General features: G+C 49.8%; 1 protein-coding gene across 11 annotated transcripts in view; it reads left to right on the forward strand.

The window, feature by feature from the left end:
* Nucleotides 1-26,074, forward strand: part of ST3GAL3 (ST3 beta-galactoside alpha-2,3-sialyltransferase 3) — a 206,207-nt gene that overhangs the window by 167,462 nt on the left and 12,671 nt on the right. For 8 of the 11 annotated variants that reach the window (XM_007468248.1, XM_007468247.1, XM_007468250.1 and 5 more), the window contains 4 exons: nt 10,675-10,769; nt 14,327-14,390; nt 15,273-15,368; nt 15,654-15,840. The exons of 1 other annotated variant lie outside the window; for it this stretch is intronic. In XM_007468248.1, coding sequence (XP_007468310.1) covers nt 10,675-10,769; nt 14,327-14,390; nt 15,273-15,368; nt 15,654-15,840 — 442 coding nt within the window. The remainder of the gene's footprint in view (nt 1-10,674; nt 10,770-14,326; nt 14,391-15,272; nt 15,369-15,653; nt 15,841-26,074) is intronic. 2 more of the 11 variants (XM_007468255.1, XM_007468256.1) reach the window with 2 other exon arrangements.

The raw sequence follows: 26,074 nt of genomic DNA on the forward strand, positions 1-26,074 counted from the left end.
AGGCGGGAGGTTGACACAGGAGAGTCAGATCACAGGGGCTTTTGGAAACCAGACGAAGGAGCTTAAGCATTATCCTCTAGTAGCTGTTGTAGTCGGTGGAAATCCATGTCAAACTAATTCAAGCAAAAAGGAAATTGATTGGCTTACTTACCTGTTAAGTTCAGGGCTGAACTATCTTCAGGCCCACCCGGACTAGGACTCAAACAGTGTCTTTCTCCCCACGTCTTGGCTCTGCTTTCCCTGGGTTTGACCGTTCTGTAGACAGTTTCTCTGTGTAGCCACAGAAGGTGGCTCCAGCGGTACTAGGCCCAGGGGTGGCAAATTTTTTGTCTTAAAAGTCCAGATAGTGAGTATTTTCGGCTTTGCAGGCCGTATATTCTCTGTCACAACTAATCAACTCTGCTGTTATAACATGAAAGCAAACAACAGACGTTAGGTAAATGAATGAGTGTGGCTGTGTTTTAATAAAACTTTATTTATACAAATTGGCAGCTGGCCTCTGGGCCATGGTTTGCACAAGCACTGTTCTAGGCTTACATGGTCTTTACAGCTCACTATCTCGGAGAAAAAGAGAGACTCCCCTATACCCTAGTGTCCAAATATTAAATTCCAGAGAAGAATTTGATTCATCCCGCTTGGATCGGGTGCCCATTGTTAAGCCAGTTCCTGTGGTTCTGAGGGGTTAAGTATCTTGATTGGCCAGCCTGGACCGTGCGCCCATCCCAGCAGCTCAACTAGGACCACATGGAATGAAAAGTAGGTGCTTTACAGAAGAAGCGGGCGAGGAACGCAGATATCCACTGCAAGGCGCTAACAAGAAAGAGCATGAGCCGAGTGCCCCAAGTTGCCAGTGATGATCCACCTTGAAACTGGCCCTGACACTGCCTCGGGGCATCAGGCCAACCCTGGCTGTGCTGACGCACACCCTGCCCCGGCCTCTTCCCTCTGTGCAGAGCCTGCACCTCAGCTGCCTTATATTTACACCCAGTCAGAATGCACTTGCCCACTCAGTCCTTCCTCACACATTGCCGCGCCTGCCTGGGTGGGACTAGAGGGCAGGTCACTGGGTGGGGGGCTAGGCTGAAGCTCCCCTGCCCTTGGCAGGTGCTTCCACCCTGGCAGCTTTAGCAGCCTCTCTCCTTGTCTCGAAGGGAGGGTTGCTTCTGGATCTCTTCTCTCCTGTGCCCTTGTCTGCACGACCCTCCTCCTTGAATACCCTTCCCACCATGCTCCAAGAGGCTCACATTTACTTCTCTTCCAAGGCTCAGCTTGGTTTTGTCATCATCTCCTTCAAGATTTTGCTGTACCCCTAAGTTGGTATGAGACCTTTATACCACTCCCTGTTCCAAAACACAGGATGTGCAGACTTATTTTCTTATGGTTATTTGTTTACCTGTGTCTACCATTAGCTCCTGAGGAGAAGGACCAAAGCTAGTTTACCTTAGGTCCCCAGCCAGCACTCAGCACGGAACCTGACCCCGAGTAGGCAAGCAGTTGTTGGATGGGACTGCGTCCTCCAGCTCCATCTGGTCCTGCATAAGATTGGAGGCAGACACTTCATGCTCTTGCTTGGAACGGTACTTGTTGGCTGATACCTGCTGTTTGTCTTCTCTGCCTCTTCTCGCAGGATATAGACCCAGCTGCCCTGCATATTCATGACCCTTTCTCCTCAGACTTCTGCTCTCTCATGGGACCCATTCAGGTGGGTCAGCAAGAGAAGGGGCAGCAAGACATAAGCTGGACAAGGCATTGACAAAGTGCTTATCTTGGGGCTTCCCTGGTGGCGCAGTGGTTGAGAGTCCGCCTGCCGATGCAGGGGACGCGGGTTCATGCCCCGGTCCGGGAAGATCCTGCGTGTCCGGAGCCTGTGCTCCGCAACGGGAGAGGCCACAACAGTGAGAGGCCCGTGTACCGGAAAAAAAAAAAAAAAAAAAAAAAAAAAAAAAAGTGCTTATCTTGTCTGCTTGGACATATACCAAGGTCTTACTGTGCAGGGCCATTTATGGTGGGGCTGCCACAGCGAGATCCCAAACAAGAACAGGTAGATTCTAGAAAACGTGTGTCCCTCTGCTTCATCCACCCCACTGCTTCCCAGAGCAGGTTCTAGAAAGGAAGATCTCTGTGGTTTGGCTTTCACCCTACTGGATGACAGTCTCACTCATTTTGGGCCAAGGCCTGTGGCTGAATCTGGCAGACTGATGTGCTGCGGCCCCTGGTCTCAGGACCCACTACAGGGCTCTGCCTTCCTCTTGTCTCCTGGGCTGCTTGGGCTCTTGTGGCCAGAAGGCTGGCCACACAACCAAACAGGCACAGATGGAGAGCTGGAACTGTGTGTTGCCCTAATCCAGCAAACCCACATCTGGAGGCACCTTTTTCTTTAATTTTTTTTTATTTTTTGCGGTACGCGGGCCTCTCACTGTTGTGGCCTCTCCCGCCGCAGAGCACAGGCTCCGGACGCGCAGGCTCATCGGCCATGGCTCACGGGCCCAGCCGCTCCGCAGCGTGGGGGATCTTCCCGGACCGGGGCCCGAACCCGTGTCCCCTGCATCGGCAGGCGGACTCTCAACCACTGCACCACCAGGGAAGCCCCTGGAGGCACCTTTTGCAGTTGGGATGGTGGGAACTAGGAGGAAGATCCTGCTCTGGGTCTGCTGGTACCACAAAGAACTACTGCCCTCCCAGTTGGTAAGACTCAGTTAGCTTTCCTGCTGGTCTCTGGGCACAGGCTTGATGTTCTGGGCCTTAGGAAATGGTTTAGGTGGGCGAACCAGAATTGGGGACATTCACCTTCTACACTGCACCTCAGCCACACTGCTGCGCATTAAATGAACTAAGAGATCCCTTTGGGGGGGTCCTGGGTTGCCCATCCTGGCTGGCAGACTGACCATCGTGCCGAGTCATCGTCCTCTCTCAGTTTATAGGCCTGTGGGCAGGGCAGCCTCATGGGTCCTGGGGTCCAGCCTTGTTATGAGAGGCACAGGGGTCCACCCTTAGCATGTACCCTCCGAGAGCCTCAACTCTCCACATTGCTATGCTCTAGGATCCAAGAAGAAAAGACGCACAGGTCCCCGTACAACTTCCGCCTCCTCCTTCCCCTGCTCCTTCTCACGCACTCACACACACACACACACACACACACACACACACACACACACACACACACACGCCCTCCTGAAACCTGATCCCAAGGCTGCTTTGTGTGCAGAGCTGGCGGGCAGGGGCCTGTCTGCTGGAGCCTGCCCCACCCTGCCCCACTACCCCCTTGGCCAAGGCAAGCAGGTCAGGCGTCGCACACCCCTGCTAGCCTGGCCAGTTATTCTGCACCTCAAGGGCCACCTCCACCCTGGCTGGGCCCCCAAACTGGCACACTGGCCTCTGGACAGAAGCCCCTGAATTCTCTTCCAGGTGTAGCATGGGGCTCTGCCCAGACGGCCTGCAGAATTAACACAAACCCACACACATACACCACCTCTACCATCACCACACCCCATTTCCTGTTGTTTATGGCCCTCCCCGCTCAGCTTCCAAGGCCTCTGCAGGCACTGAGCCACCTCCTGGGGGAAGGCTCTCCAGAGGAAAGCAGCATCTGAACTTAAAGAATGAGAAGGGATTTTCCAGGCAAATAGAGAGGGAAGGGATTGGGGAATACAGGGAAGGGTGACAGGGGTACATTTCAGGCAGAGACTGCATGTGTAAATGCATGAAGACTGGCATGTTCAGGGAGCTACAAATAGTGAATGGTGGGTAGGACACAACTAGTCTCAGAGGAGTAAAATCCAGATTGCAGTAGATCGAGGAGTGAATAGGAGATGAGGAAGCTGAGACAGAATATCCACTGCTCTTTATCGAGGTTTTGCCATGAAAGGATAAAGAGAGAGACTGGTAGCATGGATACATGGTCAGGAAAGTTTATTGAGTTTGTTTGTTTGTTTTCATGTAGGAGAGGCCTGAGCTTGCTGTATGCTTAGGGGGAAACAAACAGGAGTGGGCTGCATAGTGTGATGGAGAGATCAGCTTTGATGGGTCTAGGGTGGGGGAAGGAAGTAAGAAGCTGAAGGAGTTCCTATCTGATTGGCTTGGTTTTGTCTGTGAAGTGAGAAAAAAGAAGAGATATCTGCTTAGATAAGGTGGGAAAAGGATAGAGAGTTTATGGAGAGTAGAGAAGGTTTGGAATAGCTGCTGAGCAAAGGTGAGGGTCCAACTAAGGCTCAGTCCATGAATTTGTAGTGGTACCAGTCTGTGTGTGTGTGTGTTTTCTAGCAGCACTTTGAGTATATAAAGTGCAAGAGTGTAGGATTCGATTAATCTCCGATTGGGTTTTGCTTTATGGATGGGACAAAAAGACAATGGAACAAGAGGGTATAGCATCCTGGCAAGAGAGGGACGAAAGAGGTGGATGGGATTCTAACCAGGAAAGAATATAACCTGGGAATGAAGAAAACTTTTAAAACTAAAACTCAAAACCCAGAATCAATAAGGGAAAAGATTGATAAATTGGACACTTTTTTTAAAAAATTATTTATTTATTTTTGCCTGTGTTGGGTCTTCATTGCTGCGCGCGGGCTTTCTCTAGTTTTGGCGAGCGGGGGCTACTCTTCGTTGTGGTACGCAGGCTTCTCATTGCAGTGGCTTCTCTCGTTGCAGAGCAGGGCTCTAGGCGCGTGGGCTTCAGTTATTGTGGCTCGTGGGCTTAGTTGCTCCGCGGCATGTGGGATCTTCCCGGACCAGGGCGCGAACCTGTGTCCCTTGCATTGGCAGGCAGATTCATAACCACTGCGCTACCAGGGAAATCCCAACTTTTTTTTTATTTTATTTTATTTTTTTTGCCATGCCGCACGGCCTGCTGGATCTTAGTTCCCCAACCAGAGATCAAACCTGGACCCTTGGCAGTGAAAGCGTCAAGTCCTAACCACTGGACTGCCAGGGAATTCCCTTTGACTACACTTTTTAAAAAAATCTGTTGTAAAAAAGGGGGAAAAAGGAAGCAAGAAAGGAAAACACCACAAGCCAAGTGAATAAATAAACTCAATTTATATCTCAATAGAGATATATTTGTAACCATATCTCAGAGGGTTTATATATTTAATATATAAAGAGCTTAAAAAAAAAAGAGAAGATTGTTAGCTAGTGCTGTAGTGGTAATCATATTGTCACATATGTGTATGAAAACAAGTTGTACACCTTAAACTTATACTGTGTTATATATCAATTATAGTCAGTTATATCATAATAAAGCTAGGGGGGAAAAGAAGAAATAACCCATAACCTTTTGGAAAAATGGGCAAGAGATATGAACAAAATTCATAGAAAAATTCACAAATGGCCCTTCCATATATAAGACAGTGTTCAATTCCACACATAGTAAAAGAAATGCAAATTAAAACCACACTGAGATACTGTTCCTCTCCTATCAAGACTGGCAAAATTGAAATGTTCGACAGTATACTCTGTTGGTGAGGCTGTGGCGAAAACGACACTGTCATTTGTTGCTGGTGGGTAATGTGAAATGGTGTGATCCTGGTGGAGGGGAGTTTGGCAATATGGAGCAAAATTATATATATGCATTTTCCCTTTGATCCAGCAAACCCACTTCTAGGGATCTATTCCAAAGATACATTGGCAAATAGAAAAGATATATGCATGAAGTTATTCACTGTAACCACTGTTAGTGGTACCTACTCTACAACAGACAGGAAACCACCCAAGGGACTGATTGAATGATATATGTACATAACCATAGTGGAGTATAATCAAGTATATACCTCTACTGCTATGCAGTAATTACCAGGATATATTGTATAGTGAAAAAAATCAAAAGGTAAAACCGTATATGTTACCTTTTTATTGAATATAGATGTATGGATAAAGAAGATGTGGTATACACACACACACACACACACACACACACACACACACACAATGGAATATTACTCAGCCATAAAAAAGGAACAACATTGGGTCATTTGTAGAGATGTAGATGGACCTAGAGTCTGTCATACAGAGTGAAGTAAGTCAGAAAAAGAAAAACAAATACTGTATATTGACGCATATTTGTGGAATCTAGAAAAATGGTACAGATGAACCTATTTACAGGGCAGGAGTAGAGACGCAGACATACAGAGCAGACGTGGACACAGGCTGTGGGGTGTGGGATAAATTGGGAGATTGGGATTGACGTATGTATGTGCCCTGCCATGTGTAAAACAGATAGCTAGTGGGAACCTGCTGTATAGCACAGGGAGCTCAGCTCAGTGCTCTGTGGTGACCTAGATAGTTGGGATGGGTGGTGGAGGGTGAGAGGGAGGTCCAAGAGGGAGGAGATATATGTATACATATAGATGATTCACTTCGCTATACAGCAAAAAGTAACACAACATTGTAAAGCAACTATACCCCAATTAAAAAAAAAAAAAGAAGACGAAGGGAATAGGAATTCACATACACATATTATGTATTTGCTTATACCAAAAAAAAATGAGGAAAAAATAAAAACGAATAAAAATGAATACTATACGGGAATAAAAGTAACAGGAGTTGGACACAGAAATGAAAGTTTGACTTCTCTGAATATATCTTTCTTTGTGAATTTAATTTTGGAATTCTATAGTTTTATATCATCATAAAACAAAGTTAAATTAATATGAGGCGTAAGCAAACTCTAGAAGCAAAAGCAGAATGAAACAAATGAACTTAACTATGTATTGCTGATGAAGTAAACTTAGCAGGATTATTCCAAAATAATTCTGCAAAAGCAAAGTAATTTATCTGTATTTCTCTAGTGGGGTATTCCCTAAATCATTTTTAGTAATGGTAGTATTAGTAATAATACTGGTGTTTTTATTCTGAAACTATTCTACATATTTTATATATGTATCTATATGTGTGGATATATTAGGATAAAGCAAATAATTATGTTACTATCACTATAAACAAGGATATCAGCTTACGAGAAAAGAGATATAAATATAAAATCAAATGGTTTCAGGGTATTTTTTCATTTGTGTGTCCTTGTATATTTGATTTTGGGAAGTCATTTTTAATCAGGTTACCAGCCGCTTATGGTTTTTGTTCTGTCCATTTGCATAGCAATATTTTCATAATATTATAAAGTGAAAAAAGTAGTCTACAGAGCAATCTAAAAAACAATATGGGAAAAGGAAAGTCAGTACAGATATATACCAAAGGTTAATTGTCTCTGTGTTGTAGGATTATGAGTATTTTTTACTTGTGTGTGTGTGTGTGTGTGTGTGTGTGTGTGTACGCACACCTATCTGTATTTTTTCCAAAATTAACACTTTATAAGCACCAAAAATGAGGCATTTTTTAAAATTTTATTTATTTTATTTATTTATTTTTGGCTGTGTTGGGTCTTTGTAGCTGCGCGTGGGCTCTCCCTAGTTGTGGCGAGTGGGGGCTACTCTTCCTTGTGGTGAGCGGGCTTCTCATTATGGTGGCTTCTCTTGTTGCGGAGCACGGACTTTAGGCATGCAGGCTTCAGTAGTTGTGGCACATGGGCTCAGGAGTTGTGGCTTGCGGGCTCTAGAGCGCAGGCTCAGTAGCTGTGGTGCACGGGCTTAGTTGCTCCATGGCATGTGGGATCATTCCCGGACCAGGGCTTGAACCCGTGTCCTCTGCATTGGCAGGCAGATTCTTAACCACTGTGCCACCAGGGAAGCCCAATAAGCGGGTGGGGGGGGGGCGTTAAGTAAAAATTAATACAATGAACTTTCTCATCAGCTGAAAGATGGGGGAAGAGAGAAGACAAGGAAAAAAATGTGTTGAGACCATTTGGCTAGATCTTAGGAGATTTTGCTAGCATATGACATGCAGTACATATTGGGAGGCAGATAAAATCATGTCCATGCCTGACTGAGAAACTGCAAAACTTTCATAAGCTCAGTCCTGACACAGGAGAGGTTCTTGCCCCAGGCTTATCCAGGGACCTTGTGGACTCTGGTCAGAATCCTCGGGGCCTCTGGTAAAACATCAAATGTATTAATTCACTTAGATTATGTGAACTAGGTATGAGAAACGTGAGTGACCCTTCTACACAGAGGAGAAGTGTGCTAACTCAGAAGCCCAGAAGAAAGCCGCTGTGCAGGAATAGCCCTCCCACGCCATCACATGTTGACAGTTTCTTCCTAGCAGCAAGGGATGGGGAGGGAGCAGCATTGAAAGTTTTCTGCCTCTTTCAAGTTCACTTCAAAACCTCTAGTAATGATAGACCTCCAGGTGATTAGTGCTGTTATTCCCCCTGGTCTGGTGATTGTAATGGTGTTAGTGATGATGGGAATGAGAAATGGATGCTGAGGTTAGAGTTCGTTGGGGGATGGTGGGTTCCAGCTTCTGGGCTGGGAGGGCCCCTCCTCCAGTCTTCAGTTTTTCAGTGGGCTGATTCAGGCTGTTAGAAACAAGAGTCAGCCACAGAGGCCTAAGGCCTCCACACCTTCGTTCTCAACCAGGAAGGCCCTAAGCACACCCCGCAACAAGATCAACACACAGGAAGTGACCAGGTGCTGGCCATCTCCCGGGCTGCTAGGTTACCTGAAAGGTCTCAAAATCAGGGTGCTAGGTTCCAAGTGAAATCGTGCTGTCCAAGCGTCTCTGAAGAGCTTGGTTCCTCCTGTCCCTTCTCACTCTGCCCTCACTTCCTTCTGCATCCCTCTGATGCCATCCCCCACCCCCCAGCCTCCCCCCCTGCCCTGCCCACTCCTCGGTTTCCCAAGAAGATCAAGGCTTGCCTTTTCTCTCCACAACTTGGCATCGCCGCATGACTCCTCCTCTGCATTGGCAGGCAGATTCTTAACCACTGTGCCACCAGGGAAGCCCAATAAGCGGGTGGGGGGGGGGCGTTAAGTAAAAATTAATACAATGAACTTTCTCATCAGCTGAAAGATGGGGGAAGAGAGAAGACAAGGAAAAAAATGTGTTGAGACCATTTGGCTAGATCTTAGGAGATTTTGCTAGCATATGACATGCAGTACATATTGGGAGGCAGATAAAATCATGTCCATGCCTGACTGAGAAACTGCAAAACTTTCATAAGCTCAGTCCTGACACAGGAGAGGTTCTTGCCCCAGGCTTATCCAGGGACCTTGTGGACTCTGGTCAGAATCCTCGGGGCCTCTGGTAAAACATCAAATGTATTAATTCACTTAGATTATGTGAACTAGGTATGAGAAACGTGAGTGACCCTTCTACACAGAGGAGAAGTGTGCTAACTCAGAAGCCCAGAAGAAAGCCGCTGTGCAGGAATAGCCCTCCCACGCCATCACATGTTGACAGTTTCTTCCTAGCAGCAAGGGATGGGGAGGGAGCAGCATTGAAAGTTTTCTGCCTCTTTCAAGTTCACTTCAAAACCTCTAGTAATGATAGACCTCCAGGTGATTAGTGCTGTTATTCCCCCTGGTCTGGTGATTGTAATGGTGTTAGTGATGATGGGAATGAGAAATGGATGCTGAGGTTAGAGTTCGTTGGGGGATGGTGGGTTCCAGCTTCTGGGCTGGGAGGGCCCCTCCTCCAGTCTTCAGTTTTTCAGTGGGCTGATTCAGGCTGTTAGAAACAAGAGTCAGCCACAGAGGCCTAAGGCCTCCACACCTTCGTTCTCAACCAGGAAGGCCCTAAGCACACCCCGCAACAAGATCAACACACAGGAAGTGACCAGGTGCTGGCCATCTCCCGGGCTGCTAGGTTACCTGAAAGGTCTCAAAATCAGGGTGCTAGGTTCCAAGTGAAATCGTGCTGTCCAAGCGTCTCTGAAGAGCTTGGTTCCTCCTGTCCCTTCTCACTCTGCCCTCACTTCCTTCTGCATCCCTCTGATGCCATCCCCCACCCCCCAGCCTCCCCCCCTGCCCTGCCCACTCCTCGGTTTCCCAAGAAGATCAAGGCTTGCCTTTTCTCTCCACAACTTGGCATCGCCGCATGACTCCTTCTCTCCCCCTTTTCCCTCCCATCTTTCCTCCAGACCAAAACTCCCCCTACCCGCAAACTCCTTGTCCCTCCGCCACCTCCTGTGGAGCTTGGTGTTCCCTCTGTCCTCCTCTCTGCCAGCAAAAGTGCTCAGGCTTCTGCTTGTCTGAAGCCTCCCCTCAGCCCTGCCTCCCAGCTGCAGGATACTGTGATTTTTTTTTCTTCTGTCAAACCTCTAACTCCTATGACGGTTCACCTGCTTTGCTCTCTCACCGTGAATTCTCCTTCCTCCTCACCCTGGGTGGTCCACCTCCCAGAATTCTCTCCCAAATTCTCCCAAATACAGCACGGGCTGTATTTTGGGGTATTTTTCTGCTCACTGGACAGTGTCTCATCTCCGTGTTCCCAGATTGCAGGAACAGCGTGGGCAGCAGTGACTATTTGATGGATGCGCATGTGGATAACCTCCCAGAGAGCTTCTCGCTCTGAGATGCTGATCCTGCTGTGTGCATCTTGCCTCTCCACTCCTACAGCTGGCCACATAAGGACTGGCCAGGCCTGCTTCTCCACACTCAGGCTCCACTGAACAGGATCTGTCAGACCCCGCACAGCAGCTACCCAGTGTGCAGGCTGGAGTGGGGAGGAGATGCTGGAACATGGAGGATGGCTTCTGGCGGATCCACAGCCAAGAGAGATGGACAGAAAGCCATTTAGCACTGCAGCCTAGTGCACTTTGGGACTCTCAACAGCCCTGTTGTATTCCAGGTTCTCCAAGCCAGCACCCATGTTCCTGGATGACTCCTTCCGCAAGTGGGCTAGGATCCGGGAATTTGTGCCACCTTTTGGGATCAAAGGTCAAGGTATGTTGGGAACCCTGCCCCACTTTACATTAACATCTCATCCCCCAAGCTATCTCCCTAGTGTCAGGACAGGGCTGTACCCTCAGAAGTGTCCCTGCTGGGAATCCACCCCTCTCAACAATGCCCTACCTTCTCTCCCTCTTTCCTGTCCTTCCTTTTTTCTTACTTCTTTAGTGGAATGTTTACTCAGAAACCACCACTTTGCCAGGGGCTAGGTACACAACAGTGCAGTAGACAGATATGGTTCCTCTCCTCAAAAAGTTCCAGTCTAATGCAGACACAGGTACTTGGAGTGCAGTAAGGACTCTGATGAGGGAAGAACACTGTGCTGTGAGATCACACAAAACGGGTGCCAGAGACAACAGTGCTGGAGGGCTAGATATGAGGGGGGAAATCCCAGAGAAAATAGAGGCCATCCGGACGACTGCCCCCAGGGCCCTCCATCATCCCCTCCTGATTTTTTTCACCTTGACCTAGCCTCCCCTCCAGTCCTTTTTTATCCTGTCCAAGGCTAACCTTTCCCCCTATACTCTCCGAACTGCCCCCTTCTATTGCCTCAAGGACCTCACCCATGCAGTTCCTGACATAAGACTTTCCCATCCCTGAGAGTTTAACAGTTCTCTTTCCGTGTCAAGTTACTGCCCTATTTCATGGCATGGTAGAGTTTCAGCTTTAGCGTCAGACATAGAAGGATCCGGTCCCAGTACCACCTCTTTATTAGCTGTGACCATGGACAAGTTACTAACATGTTTTGCTTTAGTTTCTTCGTCAGTTAAATGGAGAGAATAATACCACTGTATTAGGTTGTGGTCAGAATTAAATAAGATAACTGTTAAAGGGGTGATATCATTTGGCCAGCAGACTCAGGAACGCCTGAACCCTCTACTTAGCTGGCCCACCCCTCCCTGAAAAAAAGACAGTGGCCAGCCAAAGGATACTCTTGAACTGGAGCTTTGACCTTCAACCTCCAAGGACAAATCTCATGGGTTGCGTTGAACCACATGAAGAACTCCTTTTTCATGGGTGCAGGTAGCCAAGCAGCCTAACTTTTCTCCTAAATCCTCACTCAAGATTCTGATCCTGCTAAGCTATGAAGGGCAGCAAAGCCCGATACAGAGCCCATCATCCAGCAAGAAAAAGCACCCCATAGTTTATGACCATTCTGCTAAGGTTCCCCTCCTAGAAAACAAAAACCCAATCCATACGCTTGGCCTTGGCCAGTTAGCAGCAGTATGCTTTTGCTTAGAGGTGAAATTGGAGGTGGGAAAAGGAAGGGATCTGTGACCTTCCCCGAGGCCCACCATAAAGTGTATCTGAAGGCACTTAGTACAGAACATTTCCTTAAAGGTTTGTCTCCTTACGCTTTCTCATTCAACTTCTAGAAAGATTGCCTGTGCCAACTGTCTCCTCTTACTCACCATTTACTCTTGAAGACTATCTTCTCCCCTCACCACTTCAGTGAAACTGCTCAGTGCCCCCAGGAGATCCAAAGGATACTTTTCAGTCCTTAACTTGACATCTTGGCTGCATCTGACAGTGTCGTCCAGTCCATCTTTTAAAAAAAATTATGAGGTTGCTGTGTTTAATTTCAGAGGCATCCTTTCTTTACATGAAGTATTTCAGGCATATAAAAAAGCATAAAAAATAATATAATGAGCACCCACGTACTCTTGTACCCAGCTTCAGAAATAAAACTTGAGATACGACTCAAGCTCTGTGTAGCCCGTCCCCCTCCGTTCCCCGCCTTCTCCAGGAAACCAGTATCCTGGTTGTCATTCCATGCCTGTTTATATATTTCTACAGCATATTTATATATCTGTTTAAAATACGGCATGGATGGGCTTCCCTGGTGGCGCAGTGGTTGAGAGTCCGCCTGCCGATGCAGGGGACACGGGTTCGTGCCCCGGTCCAAAAAATATATATATATATGGCATGGTTTTTTTTTTTTGCGGTACGCGGGCCTCTCACTGTTGTGGCCTCTCCCGTTGCGGAGTGGCATGGTTTTTGCACTTTACAAACAGTACTGTATATCGTACTTGTGTGTGTGTATTTTTCAAATTGATTTTTTTGCTTAACGCTTTTCAGATGTATCTGTATTGGTACACATAACTCTAGGTCACTGATTTTGCAGCTGCTGTGTAGTATTTCATGTACCACATTTAATCTATTTTCCTTCAGTGGACTTTTTTTTTTGTGGTACGAGGACCTCTCACTGTTGTGGCCTCTCCCGCTGCGGAGCACAGGCTCCGGACGCGCAGGCTCAGTGGCCATGGCTCAGGGGCCCAGCCGCTCCGCGGCATGTGGGACCTTCCCGGACCGGGGCACGAACCCATGTTCCCTGCATCGGCAGGCGGACTCTCAACCACTGCGCCACCAGGGAAGCCCTCCTTCGGTGGACTTTTAGGTTGCCTCCAACATTTCGCTATTACCAACAGTTCTGCAATGAACATTCTTGTACAAGTCTCCTTAAACAAATGTGTGAGTTTTCTGATGCTCTCCGCCTAGGAGTAGAGTTGCAAGATGTTAGTCTATGCACAGCTACATCTTTACTTGATATTAAGATGCTTTTCACTGTGATTGTACCGACTTACTTATCTTTAGGTCTTTATGTACATTACCTTTTTTATCTTCCTAACAATTCTGCACAGCAGAAATTACCATCTTCATTTGGAAGATGAGGAAACTAAGGTCACAGAGCTCATAAGCAGCAGAGCCAGGATTTGAGTCTGAGGCTGATATCATTATCTGTTGTATTATAATGCTCTCATCATACCAGAGTTTGAAAGGAGAGCAGTCATCATTGCCAAAACCAGAGAGAGGTCAAGAAGAATGAGGTCTGAATATGGTCACAGGATCTGAGAGCACAGAGGTCACGGGGCCCTTGCTGAGGGGCAGCCTGAGCGGAGTGCAGGTGGGCAGATGCCAGGCCACAGGGCTTGAAGAGGTAAGGAGGTAGAGACAGCCTGGCAAGAACAGGATTAGAGGTCAGCAGTGTTAGAGGGAGGAAGGGAGGGGAAGATGGTATCAGAAAATGAGGCAGAGTGGCCTGACCCGGGGAGCTGGCTGGGAGCACTCTAGCTCTTCACCACTGGTTGGCTCCTTGTTTGCTTCCTGGTGTCTGCTTGATGGGGGCACAGAAGTGAGCATGTGGTCTCTGCCTCTGACCGGCATTGCCATTCTGGGGGCCACTGAGTTGCCCCAGCTCCCAGGCAAGGCCCACGCCTGGGGGCGCATGTCCCAGGGCCTGATGGCAGAGCCTCCGACAGCCAGCCGAGACTCTCAAGGAAGGGCCAGGGAAGCCTGAGGAAGGAGCTGTGCGCGGGTGCCGGGGGCTGGCTCCAGGCAGAGATGTGTGTGCCGCCTCTTCTCCTGCCTCCATCTCCTATCTCAGAGAGAAAGTTAGGCCAGTGGCCCAGCCTTGTGTCCGGAGCTCCCTCCCTAACCTTCACGTCCACCCTAGCCCCAGGACCGTGTGCCTTCAAATCGGCTCATGGGCAAACATCTCATGGGAACCCTTAAGTGACCCTCTAACAGTTGCCTCCCTCCTCTGTCCACAGATAATCTGATAAAAGCCATCTTGTCCGTCACCAAAGAGTACCGCCTGACCCCTGCCTTGGACAGGTGAGCCACTCGCTGCCCAGTATCCTGCTCCTCGGCTGCCCAGAGGGGCTGAGGCCCAGCTGGCCTTCCCTGGACCTGGGCAGATTCTTCAGCATACCCACACACCCACACACACATACACACTGGGGTGGGTGAGCAGGGAAGCGGGGCCACCGCACTGGACTGGCCGCCCCCGTGGGCTATAAGCAGTTGGCAAGACATCTCAGTCCTCAGGCAGCAGAGATCCGAGGGTGAGAACTGAACGTCCTGGGCTGGGATCAGCTCAGCACTGGGACTGAGTGGCTGGGTGCTGGGGCAGCTGAAGGGGCTTAAATCCAGGAGGCAGTGACAGCTCTGAAGCCAACAGACCCTAGGTGGGGGAAGCCCCAGGGTTAGAGGTGCGAGAAGCAAAGTGAGTAGGGTTCTCAGGTGGCTACTGGGTGCATGGGGGCTTCTGAGTTATAAATAAGTCCAGCCTTGAGTCCTGGAGCCTCCAGGCTCATTCCTCTGTTCTTGCTTCTCTAGAGTAGCCCTCAAGCTCAGCCCACTTTTCCCTCTCCTCTGAAGGCGGCCCAAACCCACTAACCCTTGGGGAGTCTTTAACCCAGAATTCCATCTTACCAGAGCTCCTTCCCCACCACCCCAGAGCTAGTGCCCAAGCCCCTTCCACACCCATGTTTCCCTGGAGAAGTGTCAGGGACCAGGGGTATCTGAGAGCCCTGAGTGGCCCAGCTCTCCGCAGTGTGGTTCCGGCCTCTCAGAAATGCTGCCAGAACCTCACTGGTCTGCCTCCTCTGTCCCAGCCCGTGCCTGGTCAAGGGCATGGGGTCAGGGGCCAAAGGGGCAGGGGGAGAGGAGACCTGGTGGACAGCTCTCCAGAGGTCTCTGCGTCTGTCCCCTCAGCCTCAGCTGCCGCCGCTGCATCATCGTGGGCAATGGAGGTGTCCTTGCCAACAAGTCTCTGGGGTCACGAATTGATGACTATGACATTGTGGTCAGGTGAGCTCCTCAAAGCAGTGCCTCAGGCACCTTCATGTCCTGGTCCCTGAGCCCCCTGAGAACTGTCTGTCCATCTGGCCCATTGGGCTGGAGGTCAGTAGAAGCCTCAAGAAGAACCCTGGGTTGGAGGGCTCTGGAATGGAAAGCCAGGTGGCACCAGGTGGCCTGGGCTCCCTATCCTCTGCATCTGGGGTATTCTGGGGCCATGGTGCCTCCCCACACACAGGCCTACAGACCACATGCAGTGAGCCCAAGGCACTCTCTGACTGGGCCCACTCTCTGCAGACTGAACTCTGCACCAGTGAAAGGCTTTGAGAAGGACGTGGGCAGCAAAACTACACTGCGCATCACCTACCCTGAGGGTGCCATGCAGCGGCCTGAGCACTATGAACGTGACTCTCTCTTTGTCCTCGCTGGCTTCAAGTGGCAGGACTTCAAGTGGTTGAAGTATATCGTCTACAAGGAGAGAGTGGTGAGCTCCCTGTGCCCCAGCTCCTTCCCCTCTCGCCCTGGCCCTGCCCAGCCTCCCAGTCGGCCCCCTTTCCCTGAACCAGGCAAAGAACAAGTAGGAACCTTGCAAAAGAAGCATCAAGGACCCAGATGCAACCAAGGGGCAGAGAGGCCAGGAGATGCCAAGGCCACTGGCCCAGACTCCTGGAGCTGATGTGCCTGCTCTCTGCTACCTGCCTCCAGAGACCCAGGCTGCAGGTCCTTCCTCAGCCTTCTCTAGCCAGACCCCAGGTGCCTCCTCAGCAGACCCTGTGGGCCCTTCCCTGGCCTTAGCCCCCCGGTGTGGAAAGCTGTCACCCGGCTAGACCCAGCTTTACTGCTGATCTTCACAACCCCCGCCCTCACTTTCTACTTGCCCCCCAAGTCCCTCTTACCCTCTGTGGTCGTGTGGGTCCCCCCTCATTCCCAGCCAGGGAAAGAAGGCCTTATTTGGACCCTGGGGCCATTCCACAGGGATAGCAGACCCCTCCACTTGAGGGTGCCAGTTCCCAAACTTGCAAGTCCTGACCTCTCTCCACTTTGTGCTCTTACCACTGACTTGTGGTTGTGTCCCCAGCCTGCCATTGAGTCTGGTTCCACTGTGGGAATGGCCAGATTCTGTACTTATTGGTCTAGGCAGACAAGGATCTGGGCCCGTTTCTTAAGAGAGCTTATATGGCCAAGTAGGGTCAGACTACTCCTTACTGGACCACCCAGTGAGTCCCCTCCTGAGTCCTCTGTCTCTCAGCTCTGGGCCAACTTGTCCAGGCTCATTCCCCCTCTCCCCTCAACCAGCTGTCACCAGCCACCCCAGGGGAGGGGCACTGCAGAGTTCAGGCCATTCATCTTCCAACACCCAAGCCTCTTACCAGAGGAGAATGATGACAGACAGCGCTCCGCCTACAGTGAGCAGCTAGTTGTTCTTCCTGGAGGTTTAGAGGAGAGCTGGGGGGCTGGAACAGCTTCTCCTGCCTATGGACGTCTCAGTGCAATTTGGTTTAACTCCACAGCCTTTTCCCAAGCAAGGCCAAGTGCAGGCAGTGTCAAGTAGGTAGCAAGCGAGAGCGAAGACAGAAGTCAGGTCCAGAAATTCAGGTAGGTGGGACAGTGGGGAAAGGGGAGCCCATCTCAGAGCCAGGCTGAATGTGGCAGCCAGGGTCCCTAGAGGGGAGGAAAGGGTTTGACCTTAGCCAGCCCCAGCGGCGAGCAAGCCAAGCTGCCCACGCACAGTAGGTGGCGTGTGGGGGCTGAGGGAGCACCCCTCCGTTTTCAGAGCCCTAGGACCTGAGCATCTAGTTGTCCTCAGAGCCCTTCTCTTTGTCTTGAAGGCAAGGGAATTGGGATCACAGGTAGGCACCTTTAAGGGAGAAATGGGAGGAAATTGGGTCTGCCCTGGGGAACCCCAGAGAGCCTGTGGGCTGCTTCCTCACCCTGCCTTCTGCCCATCTTCCCACCCGCTCCTGGCATATCCTTTCCTCTGCTCATCGACACCTGTCAAAGGAGCTTCTGGAAGGCAGGGCCCTGATCCCCTTTGCTTTTCTTACCCCTCAATGCCCAGCCACCACAAATGATCTGGAATTGGCTCAAACACCAGATCCTGCTTCTTGCTGGGCACACTGGGATAGGACAGGCGACCCATATCAGGAGGCCAGGCCAAAGGGTGGGTCAGGGCCAGCCAGGTGGGTGTTGTCACATGATCCTTCCAAGAACACCAAAGACAGTTAATTCAAGACTCTTACAAGTCATCCAAGGGAGTCTGGAAAGAAGGAAGAAAAGGAAGGAAGCCAACTAGAGTTGGAAGACTCAGTATACTCAGGCCACTCAGGGAGCAGACAGCAGGGCCTCACTTCTCCCCCGAAAGACTCAGGAGCTTACTGCCTGGCCTGGCCTTGGTGGCAGGCCTGTTCAAGGAACTAACTGGGGCAGCTGGGATGAAGAGGTGTGGGCCGTGCTCAGGCACATGCTCATTGTGCCGATGTCTGTGTCCTGTTGCGGCCATGCCCAGGGATCTAGGACCAGCCCCGTGGTCCTTGGTGAGGACTCCTTCCCAGGGTTGGGAGATGTGAGTGGAAAGGGGAGAGAGGAGCTGGGAAGGAGTCCTCTGAAGTTCTTGAGGCTTCCTTGGCTCCAAAGTCAAAGATAATTGGGGCCTTTAGAGTGAGCAGCCAGAGGAAAACCAGTGATGCCCACGGCCTCGCCCGAGTGGGCCCGCCCAAGCCCTTCTGGTTACCCTGGAAGCCTCTTTAGTGCCCTCCTCCACCCCAAGCCCAGGGCTAATGCCTTCGCAGGACCTCTCTCATGCCCTGCTTCACTTCTCTGGCGTCGGAGACCCAGGTGAATGTGGGAGAGGCTGCGTCTCCAGGCCCCCTCCTGTCTGGTGCCCAGCTGCAGGCTTGCCCTGCTCCTGCAGTTATGTTTCTAACCATGCAGCCCCTGGGCTACTGGAGAGCTCTCTGCACCTGTCTGGAGCCTCACCTGCAGAATTCTGGCAGGAGGCAGCTCTGTGTTTGGGAGCCAAGGCCTAGCTGGGCAGGGCTGGGACAGATATTAGGCCTCAGTCAGGGCCGCTGCCTGCCGCTCGCTGTGTGAGCAGTCGCTCACTGCCTGTGTAACTTCCTGATTCCCAGGAGTCCTGACAGGGTATGAGAAGGGGAAAGATATAGGAAAGGAAGACCAAACAGCCCAAAAACAGCCTGTGCTAGAGCTGACCATGCTTTCTTCATCCACATGGGAGCTGTCCTCGTCACCATTTGTGGCTGTTTGATTTCCTGATTCGCTGGGCAGTAGCACAGCTAACTCTAAACAAGTTACCTTTAAAGGCCCTTTATCTCTCAGATCCCAGGAGGCCAAGCCATCAAGCAGGTGGAGGAGTTCCCAGCAGGCCTCGGGGCAGCTCAGAGGAGCACCAGCGGACTGTTGAGTGGGGAAGCTGAGGTCAGGGGGAGGGGAGGAGCTGGGGACACGGAGATGCAGGTATATGTGGGCCATGGAGGGAGGGGCGGCCTCCAGCTCTTGTGAAGTTCTTCTCAGAGGCACATCTGGCTCCACCCCTCCACGCGCTTACTCATTTGCCAGGCATCGGCAGGTGTTCTCTGTGCTGTCACTGTGCTGCCCCCTGGAAACAGAAAGTCACTCAGTCTAATGGGAGAGACACTCCCCGAACTAGTTATAATGCAGTGTAGTAGGTGCTGTGCCCTCAGCATCCTCCTCCTGGCGTTTGATGAAGGCTGGAGACGCCCTGTCTGTGGTCCTGAGGACGGAGCCCTGGGACCTGGAGAGGACGGGACATGTGAGAGGCAGAGCTTCTCGTGCTGTGTCCGCTGCCTCTGCCAGACTCCCCCACCGTGCCCCAGGATGCTGCTGACCCAGCACTTCAGAGCCCCGGGGAGCTGCCTTCCCAATCGTCTTCGTCCTCACTTGGGAAACCGGAAAGCTGGCCTCACTGCTGAGCGGCCCCTGGGCCTGAGGCCTGGGCTGGGTTGGTGGGTATGGTTCCAACCCAGCAGGCGGGGAGGAGGGGGCAAGGGCTAGGGGTTTGGCCCCTGGACAGCCTTGACCCAGGCCCGACCTTGCAGCTTTTGTTCACTCCTTGGGGAAGGTGGAGGGATCTAAGAGGCCGGCCAGGGCCCCACTTCACGCCCAGGGGGACTGGGCCCTTGAATCTGAGAGACAACGGCGGTTGAAGAGGAGAAAGCAGCTTAGGCCTTGGAGTCATACAGACTCCGGTTTAAATTTAGACCCTGTCACCTGTTAGCTGGGTTCTTAGACAAATCACCTAGGCCCCTTAGACTTCATAAAACAGGAGTAGTACTACCCATGTTTCAGGGTTGGTTTCAAAGTTAAACAAGAGGAAGTATAGAAGCGCCTAGCATAGTGCTTGACACTTAGTAAGTTCTGTCTGTGGCAATTATCAATATTATTTTATTATTATTATTGGTGGTGGTGCTATTAGAAAAGCCCAGTTGCACTAGGCAGTGAAGTCTTTGTCTAGACTGTAGGGCCTGACCTAGGAAGTGACCTAAAAGCGGGAGTCAGAGGCCAGGCCTAGAGGAAGGAGAGACATGGACCTCCTGGTGAAAGGCCGCAGGGGTGGGCTAGCAATCTAGCACAAGGCAAATGGCCACCAGGTCCCCGCATGTGAGGCCTTATTGGACCAGGCCTGAGACAGGGACTGAACGTCCATCTGCACCTAAACCTGTGCTCTGTCCAGGCCTGAGAGGGATGCAGAGCCTTAGGATGGGCTCTGCCTAGCAGGAGCTCTGTGTGCACACAACCTTGCCTCTGGGGAGACTCCGTGCAGGGCACCTGGAAAGCGTGGCGAGGCTGGCAGACACCGTTGCCTCCTACTGCTTGACAAGGCCTCTGCTGAGCCAGCTTGATGCTGCGCGCCCCACAGTCTCCTTTCCAGACCTCTGAGACAAGCTCTCCTGGATACCTTTTCCTTTGCAGCCATGGCCAGTGGACACAGCTCTTTCTCACAGATCCATTATCCCCCTGTGAGGGCCAGGAAGACTCCCTGCACATTCTCCCTCCTGCATCCTGCCCATCGCTCCTCCCCCACCATGAAAGATGCTCAGGGACCGGGGCTTACGTCATCATCCCCTGTGCTGCTCTTCATCGCTGTCATCCAGAGCCTCTTGCTTACTTACCTCACGATCCCTGTTATTATTCCTCCTCCTTTTCCTCCTCTTCCTCCTTCCACCATCCTCATCACAGGCGTCATTTATTAAGATCTTCAGTTTTTGCCAGCTTTCTTTGAATTCCTTTGTTCAGTTTTCACCATGACCCTGTTAGATAGATACTATTATGATCCCCATCTTGGCGTTTAGGAAACTGAGGCACAGAGAGGATGAGTTACTTGCTAAGATCACACAAGTAGTTCAGTGGTAGAGGTGAACTCAGACCCAGCTCTGGATGCCATCTCCTCCCACCTTCTCAGGAACTGTCTTTTTTCACTGATCTCTTTTCTTACCTCTTTACTGGATCTTCCTCTCACATCTACAAATTTGTTCAGCTATTTTTTTTTTTTTCATTTCTCTCACCTCAAAAATGAAAGCCCCAGGGACTTCCCTGGCAGTCCAGTGGTTAAGACTCCACGCTTCCACTGCCGGGGGCACGGGTTCAATCCCTGGTCGGGAAACTAAGATCCCGCATGCCACGACGCAGCCAAAAAAAAAAAAAGAAAGAAAGAAAGCCCCCTCTTCAGCTGGTATTCACCCTTTCTCCTTCCCTTCTTTTTCAAGTTTCTGGGAAGAGTCATCAGCTGTCCATGATACATATCTCCATGTTTTCCCCCTTCTGTTTCTCAGCGCTCTCCAGTCTGTCTTCCAAACCTATCCCTCTATGGCGGTGACCTTCTGATTCTAAATCCAGTGGACTCAACCTTGCCTCACTTTAAAGGAACGACTTGTCAGCAAATATTCAATGAGCATTTACAGTGTACCGTACGCAATGGTAAGTTCTAGGGATAGTCCTTGATTCTTACAAACTCATGGCTAAAATCCTGGGAAGCATGCTCAATTCTTCCATCTCCTCTGCCTTCTCTATTCAGTCATTCAGCCTCCAGATCTGTGGTTCTCCCTTTTAAGAATGTCTTCCTTGGATTATTTCAGCAGCTTCCTATCTCCCTGCATCCAATCAGGCCTCCCTCCAATCCATTCTCCACACCTGTATCTAAAAGAATCATCATAAAGTGTCTATCTGGTTGGTGCATTCTCCTGCTTAATGGGTCCCCATTGTCCACATGCAGCAGTTCTCAGAGTGCTTTCTCCTTCCCAGTAGCATCAGTATCACCTGGAAACTTGCCAGAAATGCGTTCTGGGACTCAACCTTAGGCTGTGAATGAGAAACTCTGGGAGTGGGCCCAGCAGTCTGTTTAATGAGCCCTCCAGGTGATTTGGATACAGGCTCAAGTGTGAGAACCACTGGCCTGCCGGGTAAAATTCCAATTCCATAGCATAGCGCTCCATGCTCTGGTCCCTCCAGCCCCTTCCTTGTCCTGACCGCTCCTTCTTGCCCCCAAAATTACTCTCCACTCTGCCCATACCAAAGTCTATGCCCATTTCACACCTCCATGTTTTGTCTGCTTCCCTTCCCAAGGCTGTATTAGATGCTCCTCTTCTGAGCTCCCAAGACACTCATCACTCTGTTATGCATAAGGGTTCTCTTATCCATCAACTCTTATAAGCCCCTGGAGGGCAGGGACTGTCCTGTTTATCTCTGTAAGCCCATCACCGCCTGCAGTGTTGTGTTTGAGACAGAGTTGGCATGCGTAAATGAATAAATAATAAATGTGGACACTGAGACCCAGAGGAAGGCAGGAACTTGTGGCAGAGTCAGGATTCCAACCCAGATCTTCTGACTCTCAGTGGGGGCTCTTTCCTCACAAGTAGGCCGCCTCCCTCCTCTGTTGCCCCAGAGATCATTCTTTTAGATTCGGACCCTTGCGTCCTTTTGCTCCCCTCTTGCCTCTCCTGGGCACCTCTCTCCTCTTAGCCATGTTTGATCTCCTTTCTGAGGTTCTGAGATCATTCTCCTTGATAAACAAAAGTGAAAACTGAACAGTCCCTGGCCTCTGCCTCGTTCAGTTGTCTGTTGCTATCACACAGCTGGCCCCAAACCGACTCCTCTTTTTGTTCATTGCTTTTTCCAAATATAGCTTTCAAAAAGGTTTTTGACCCTCTCCTCATAGCATGCATCAAAATAAATTCTAAATGGACTAAAAAGTAAAATATAAAAATACAGCAAAAGGAAAGTAGTACTTTTGAAGAAAGTAGAATAGAAATCACAGCCCTAGAGGGAAGAGAACTTTCAAGGGACAGAAGTGCTAGGAAAAATCAGATTTGATAATATATGAACACTTTAAACAACAACCAAAAAAGACTGGATACCACAAAACTTTGAAAAGTATGTTTAGGAAATATGACAAATGGTTATTATCATGAAAGTTGACAGGAAAGCCATTAGGACCCCAGCAGTTAATGAGCAGGAGACTGAACCGATCACACAGAAGGAAATATAACTAGTAAACAACAGAAAAAATATGTTTAACCTCCCTGGCAGTCAGAAAATTCATGTGAAGGCGACAGGATGCCATTTATCACCTATCATGTCTTCAGACAATGTGTTTAAATTATAATACGTGATTCTGGCAAGAGTGCAGTGACAGGTGCTCTCAAAGGCTACTAGTCAGAGTGTAACTGGGGACAAGCTTTTTGGAAAGGGAATGACACTTGGCACCAGGAGCCATCACCCAAGGGAAGGAAAAATCTGCCTACAAAGATTTTTATTATAGTGTTATTTATAATGGCCAAACTCAAATATAACCTAAGGGGTTTATTATGAAAAGTATGGTTCAACTAGCATACGGAGTATAAAGGAGCAGCCCAGTGACCCTGCAGAGGCTGCGGGCACCCGGACCAGCCAGCACAGCCGCTCCCACTCTTGCTCCTTTGGTGTGGATGGGGCCGCTGAAACAGCACTGGATTCAGTACCAGGAACGGATGCCTCTGCCTCAGGCCCTGTCTCTGAGTTTCATTTTCCTCTTCTGTACAATGGGGATGGTGAAAGCTTCTCGGGGTAGCTCCCAGATACACTGCTGCAAGGAGCCGCTGGGACAGTGCACTGACAGCCCCTGGCACACTGTGCTCGCTGCAGTGGCGAGCACCTTCTGAGAAGGTCAGTGCTTGCCTTGCTGAGCCCCTCTTCAGGGCTCAGAGGGAAATGCCCACCCCAGTCACATCCTCCCCTGCTAGACCATCCCCAGGTACTGGAGACCTCAGAATTTCTTGCCCCAGCAGTGCCAAGTCCACTTCTGTCCTCTTGAGGGTAGAACACACCTCCCTGTGCAGACTCCAAAGTCCAAGGAGGCATGTTTGCTTTGCAGAGGCTGTAAGCCGAACTTGGATGTCTAAGCTGGGCAGTCCGCACACGTGTGCATGGTGCTTCCCACAGCGTGAGATGGGACCAGGGTGGGAAGGGAAGGGGAGGGAAGGCTGGGGCTATAGCTCTCCCTACACCAGGGGCCAGCACGGGTCTCCGGGAGTCAGAATTCTCAATTCAAACCTGACCTTCCAGATCGTTTTTCAAGGGAGGATAGACTATATTTAGCAGCTTGGTACCGTGATTAGTCACTGCCACATATTTGGAATCTAAAACTTAAGACATGTGGTATGTGGACATCCATTTGTAATTTTGTCCCTAGCCCCACAAATCTTAGGGGTTTGAGCCTTGACGGACATGGTGGCAATGGCTGGAGGTGAGGCTGGGTAGACAGGGGACAGACGGTGAAGGGTCTTGTCAGCCAAAGTCACATCAAGGAGCTTGGACTCTGTCCTGTGGACTAACAATAGCAGAAGCTAACGAGCTGCCTTTGTGCCAAACTTGATGTGTGTGACTTGTAGCTGTCATGGCGCAGAAACACTGTGAAGAAGTCTGATTTCCCATATTCTTAGATGATGATGATAATGAGACTTTGAAAGGGTGAAGAACTTTCTGAGGGATACAGAGTTAGTAGTTAGGGTTCAAAAGCAGACCCACAGAATTATTGGGGCAGCCCAATCCGCAAGCAGGGGTGGGCTGAGGAAGGCGGGAAGGAGGCAGTTGTGGGATGGATCTGCACAGGAGCCACAGACCCGGTGTTGCTAGGTTCCTGGGGACCTGGGAGAGGGAACCATCAAGGGAGAGTGAGCATTCAAGTCGGAGTCATTGTGGAGGAATGGTGGTGGCTGGATCCCTTGGGGGAAATGGATTAGGTAAGAAGGCAGACCTTTCAGGGCCTTGGTTTCTGTAAGAGGGGGTTAGACCAGATGTTCTTTTTTGTTTTGTCTTTTGGGGTTTTTTGTTTTGTTTTGTTATTTTAATTGGAGTATAGTTGATTTACAATGTTGTGTTAGTTTCTGCTGTACAGCAAAGTGAATCAGTTATACGTATATCCACTCGTTTTTAGATTCTTTTCCCATATAGGTGATTACAGAGTATTGAGTAGAGTTCCCTGTGCTATACAGTAGGTCCTTATTAGTTATCTATTTTATATACAGTAGTATGCATATGTCAATCCCAGTCTCCCAATTTATCCCTCCCCCCGAAAGCAATTTTTAAAATTATTTTATTTTATTTATTTTTGGATGCATTGGGTCTTCATTGCTGTGCATGGGCTTTCTCGAGTTGCAGAGAGCTGGGGGCTACTCTTCATTGCGGTGCGCAGGCCTCTCATTGCGGTGGCTTCTCTTGTAACAGAGCATGGGCTCTAGGCATGCGGTCTTCAGTAGTTGTGGCTCACGGGCTCTAGAGCGCAGGCTCAGTAGTTGTGGCGCACGGGCTTAGTTGCTCCATGGCATGTGGGAGTCTTCCGGGACCAGGGCTCGAACCCTTGTCCCCAGCATTGGCAGGTGGATTCTTAACCACCGCGCCACCAGGGAAGCCCCAAAAGCAAATTTTTATTTATTTATTTATTTATTTATTTTTTGTGGTACGCGGGCCTCTCACTGTTGTGGCCTCTCCCGTTGTGGAGCACAGGCTCCGGATGCGCAGGCTCAGCGGCCATGGCTCACGGGCCCAGCCGCTCCGCGGCATGTGGGATCTTCCCGGACCGGGGCACGAACCTGCATCCCCTGCATTGGCAGGTGGATTCCCAACCACTGCGCCACCACGGAAGCCCCCGAAAGCAAATTTTTTTAAGTTAGTTTTTACTGGAGTATAGCTGCTTTACAATGTTGTGTTAGTTTTTACTGTACAGCAGAGTGAATCAGCTATATCCCCTCTTTTTTGGATTTCCTTCCCATTTAGTTCACCAGAGAGAATTGAGTAGAGTTCCCTGTGCTGTACAGTAGGTTCTCATTAGTTGTCTGTTTTATACATAGTATCAATAGTGTATACATGTCAATCCCAACCTCCCAATTCATCACCCCCACCCCCCCGCCCAGACCAGATGTTCTTAAAGGTCTCTGTTTGTATAATGGAAATCAGTGTTTTGAGGGTCATTTGTTGTCTGAAATATTATAGAATATATTTGTACAGAAAGTAAATGGCTTCTATATGACAGAGACTCATGTATTTGTTGATTGGTTGATCCAGGTTAATCATTAGTTCTGAAATATTTTGTGCATCTGTAAGTAGCTCTCTTTTCAAGCTCTAGTTCATTTTACTTATAGTTTCCTTAGTATATGTCACTTTGCTCTTCCTCCCTTTTTTTTTTTTTTTTTTTTTTTTTTTTTTTT

This window comes from Lipotes vexillifer, unplaced genomic scaffold, assembly GCF_000442215.2.
Source record: "Lipotes vexillifer unplaced genomic scaffold, Lipotes_vexillifer_v1.1 scaffold661, whole genome shotgun sequence".
Classification (NCBI taxonomy): Eukaryota; Metazoa; Chordata; class Mammalia; order Artiodactyla; family Lipotidae; genus Lipotes; species Lipotes vexillifer.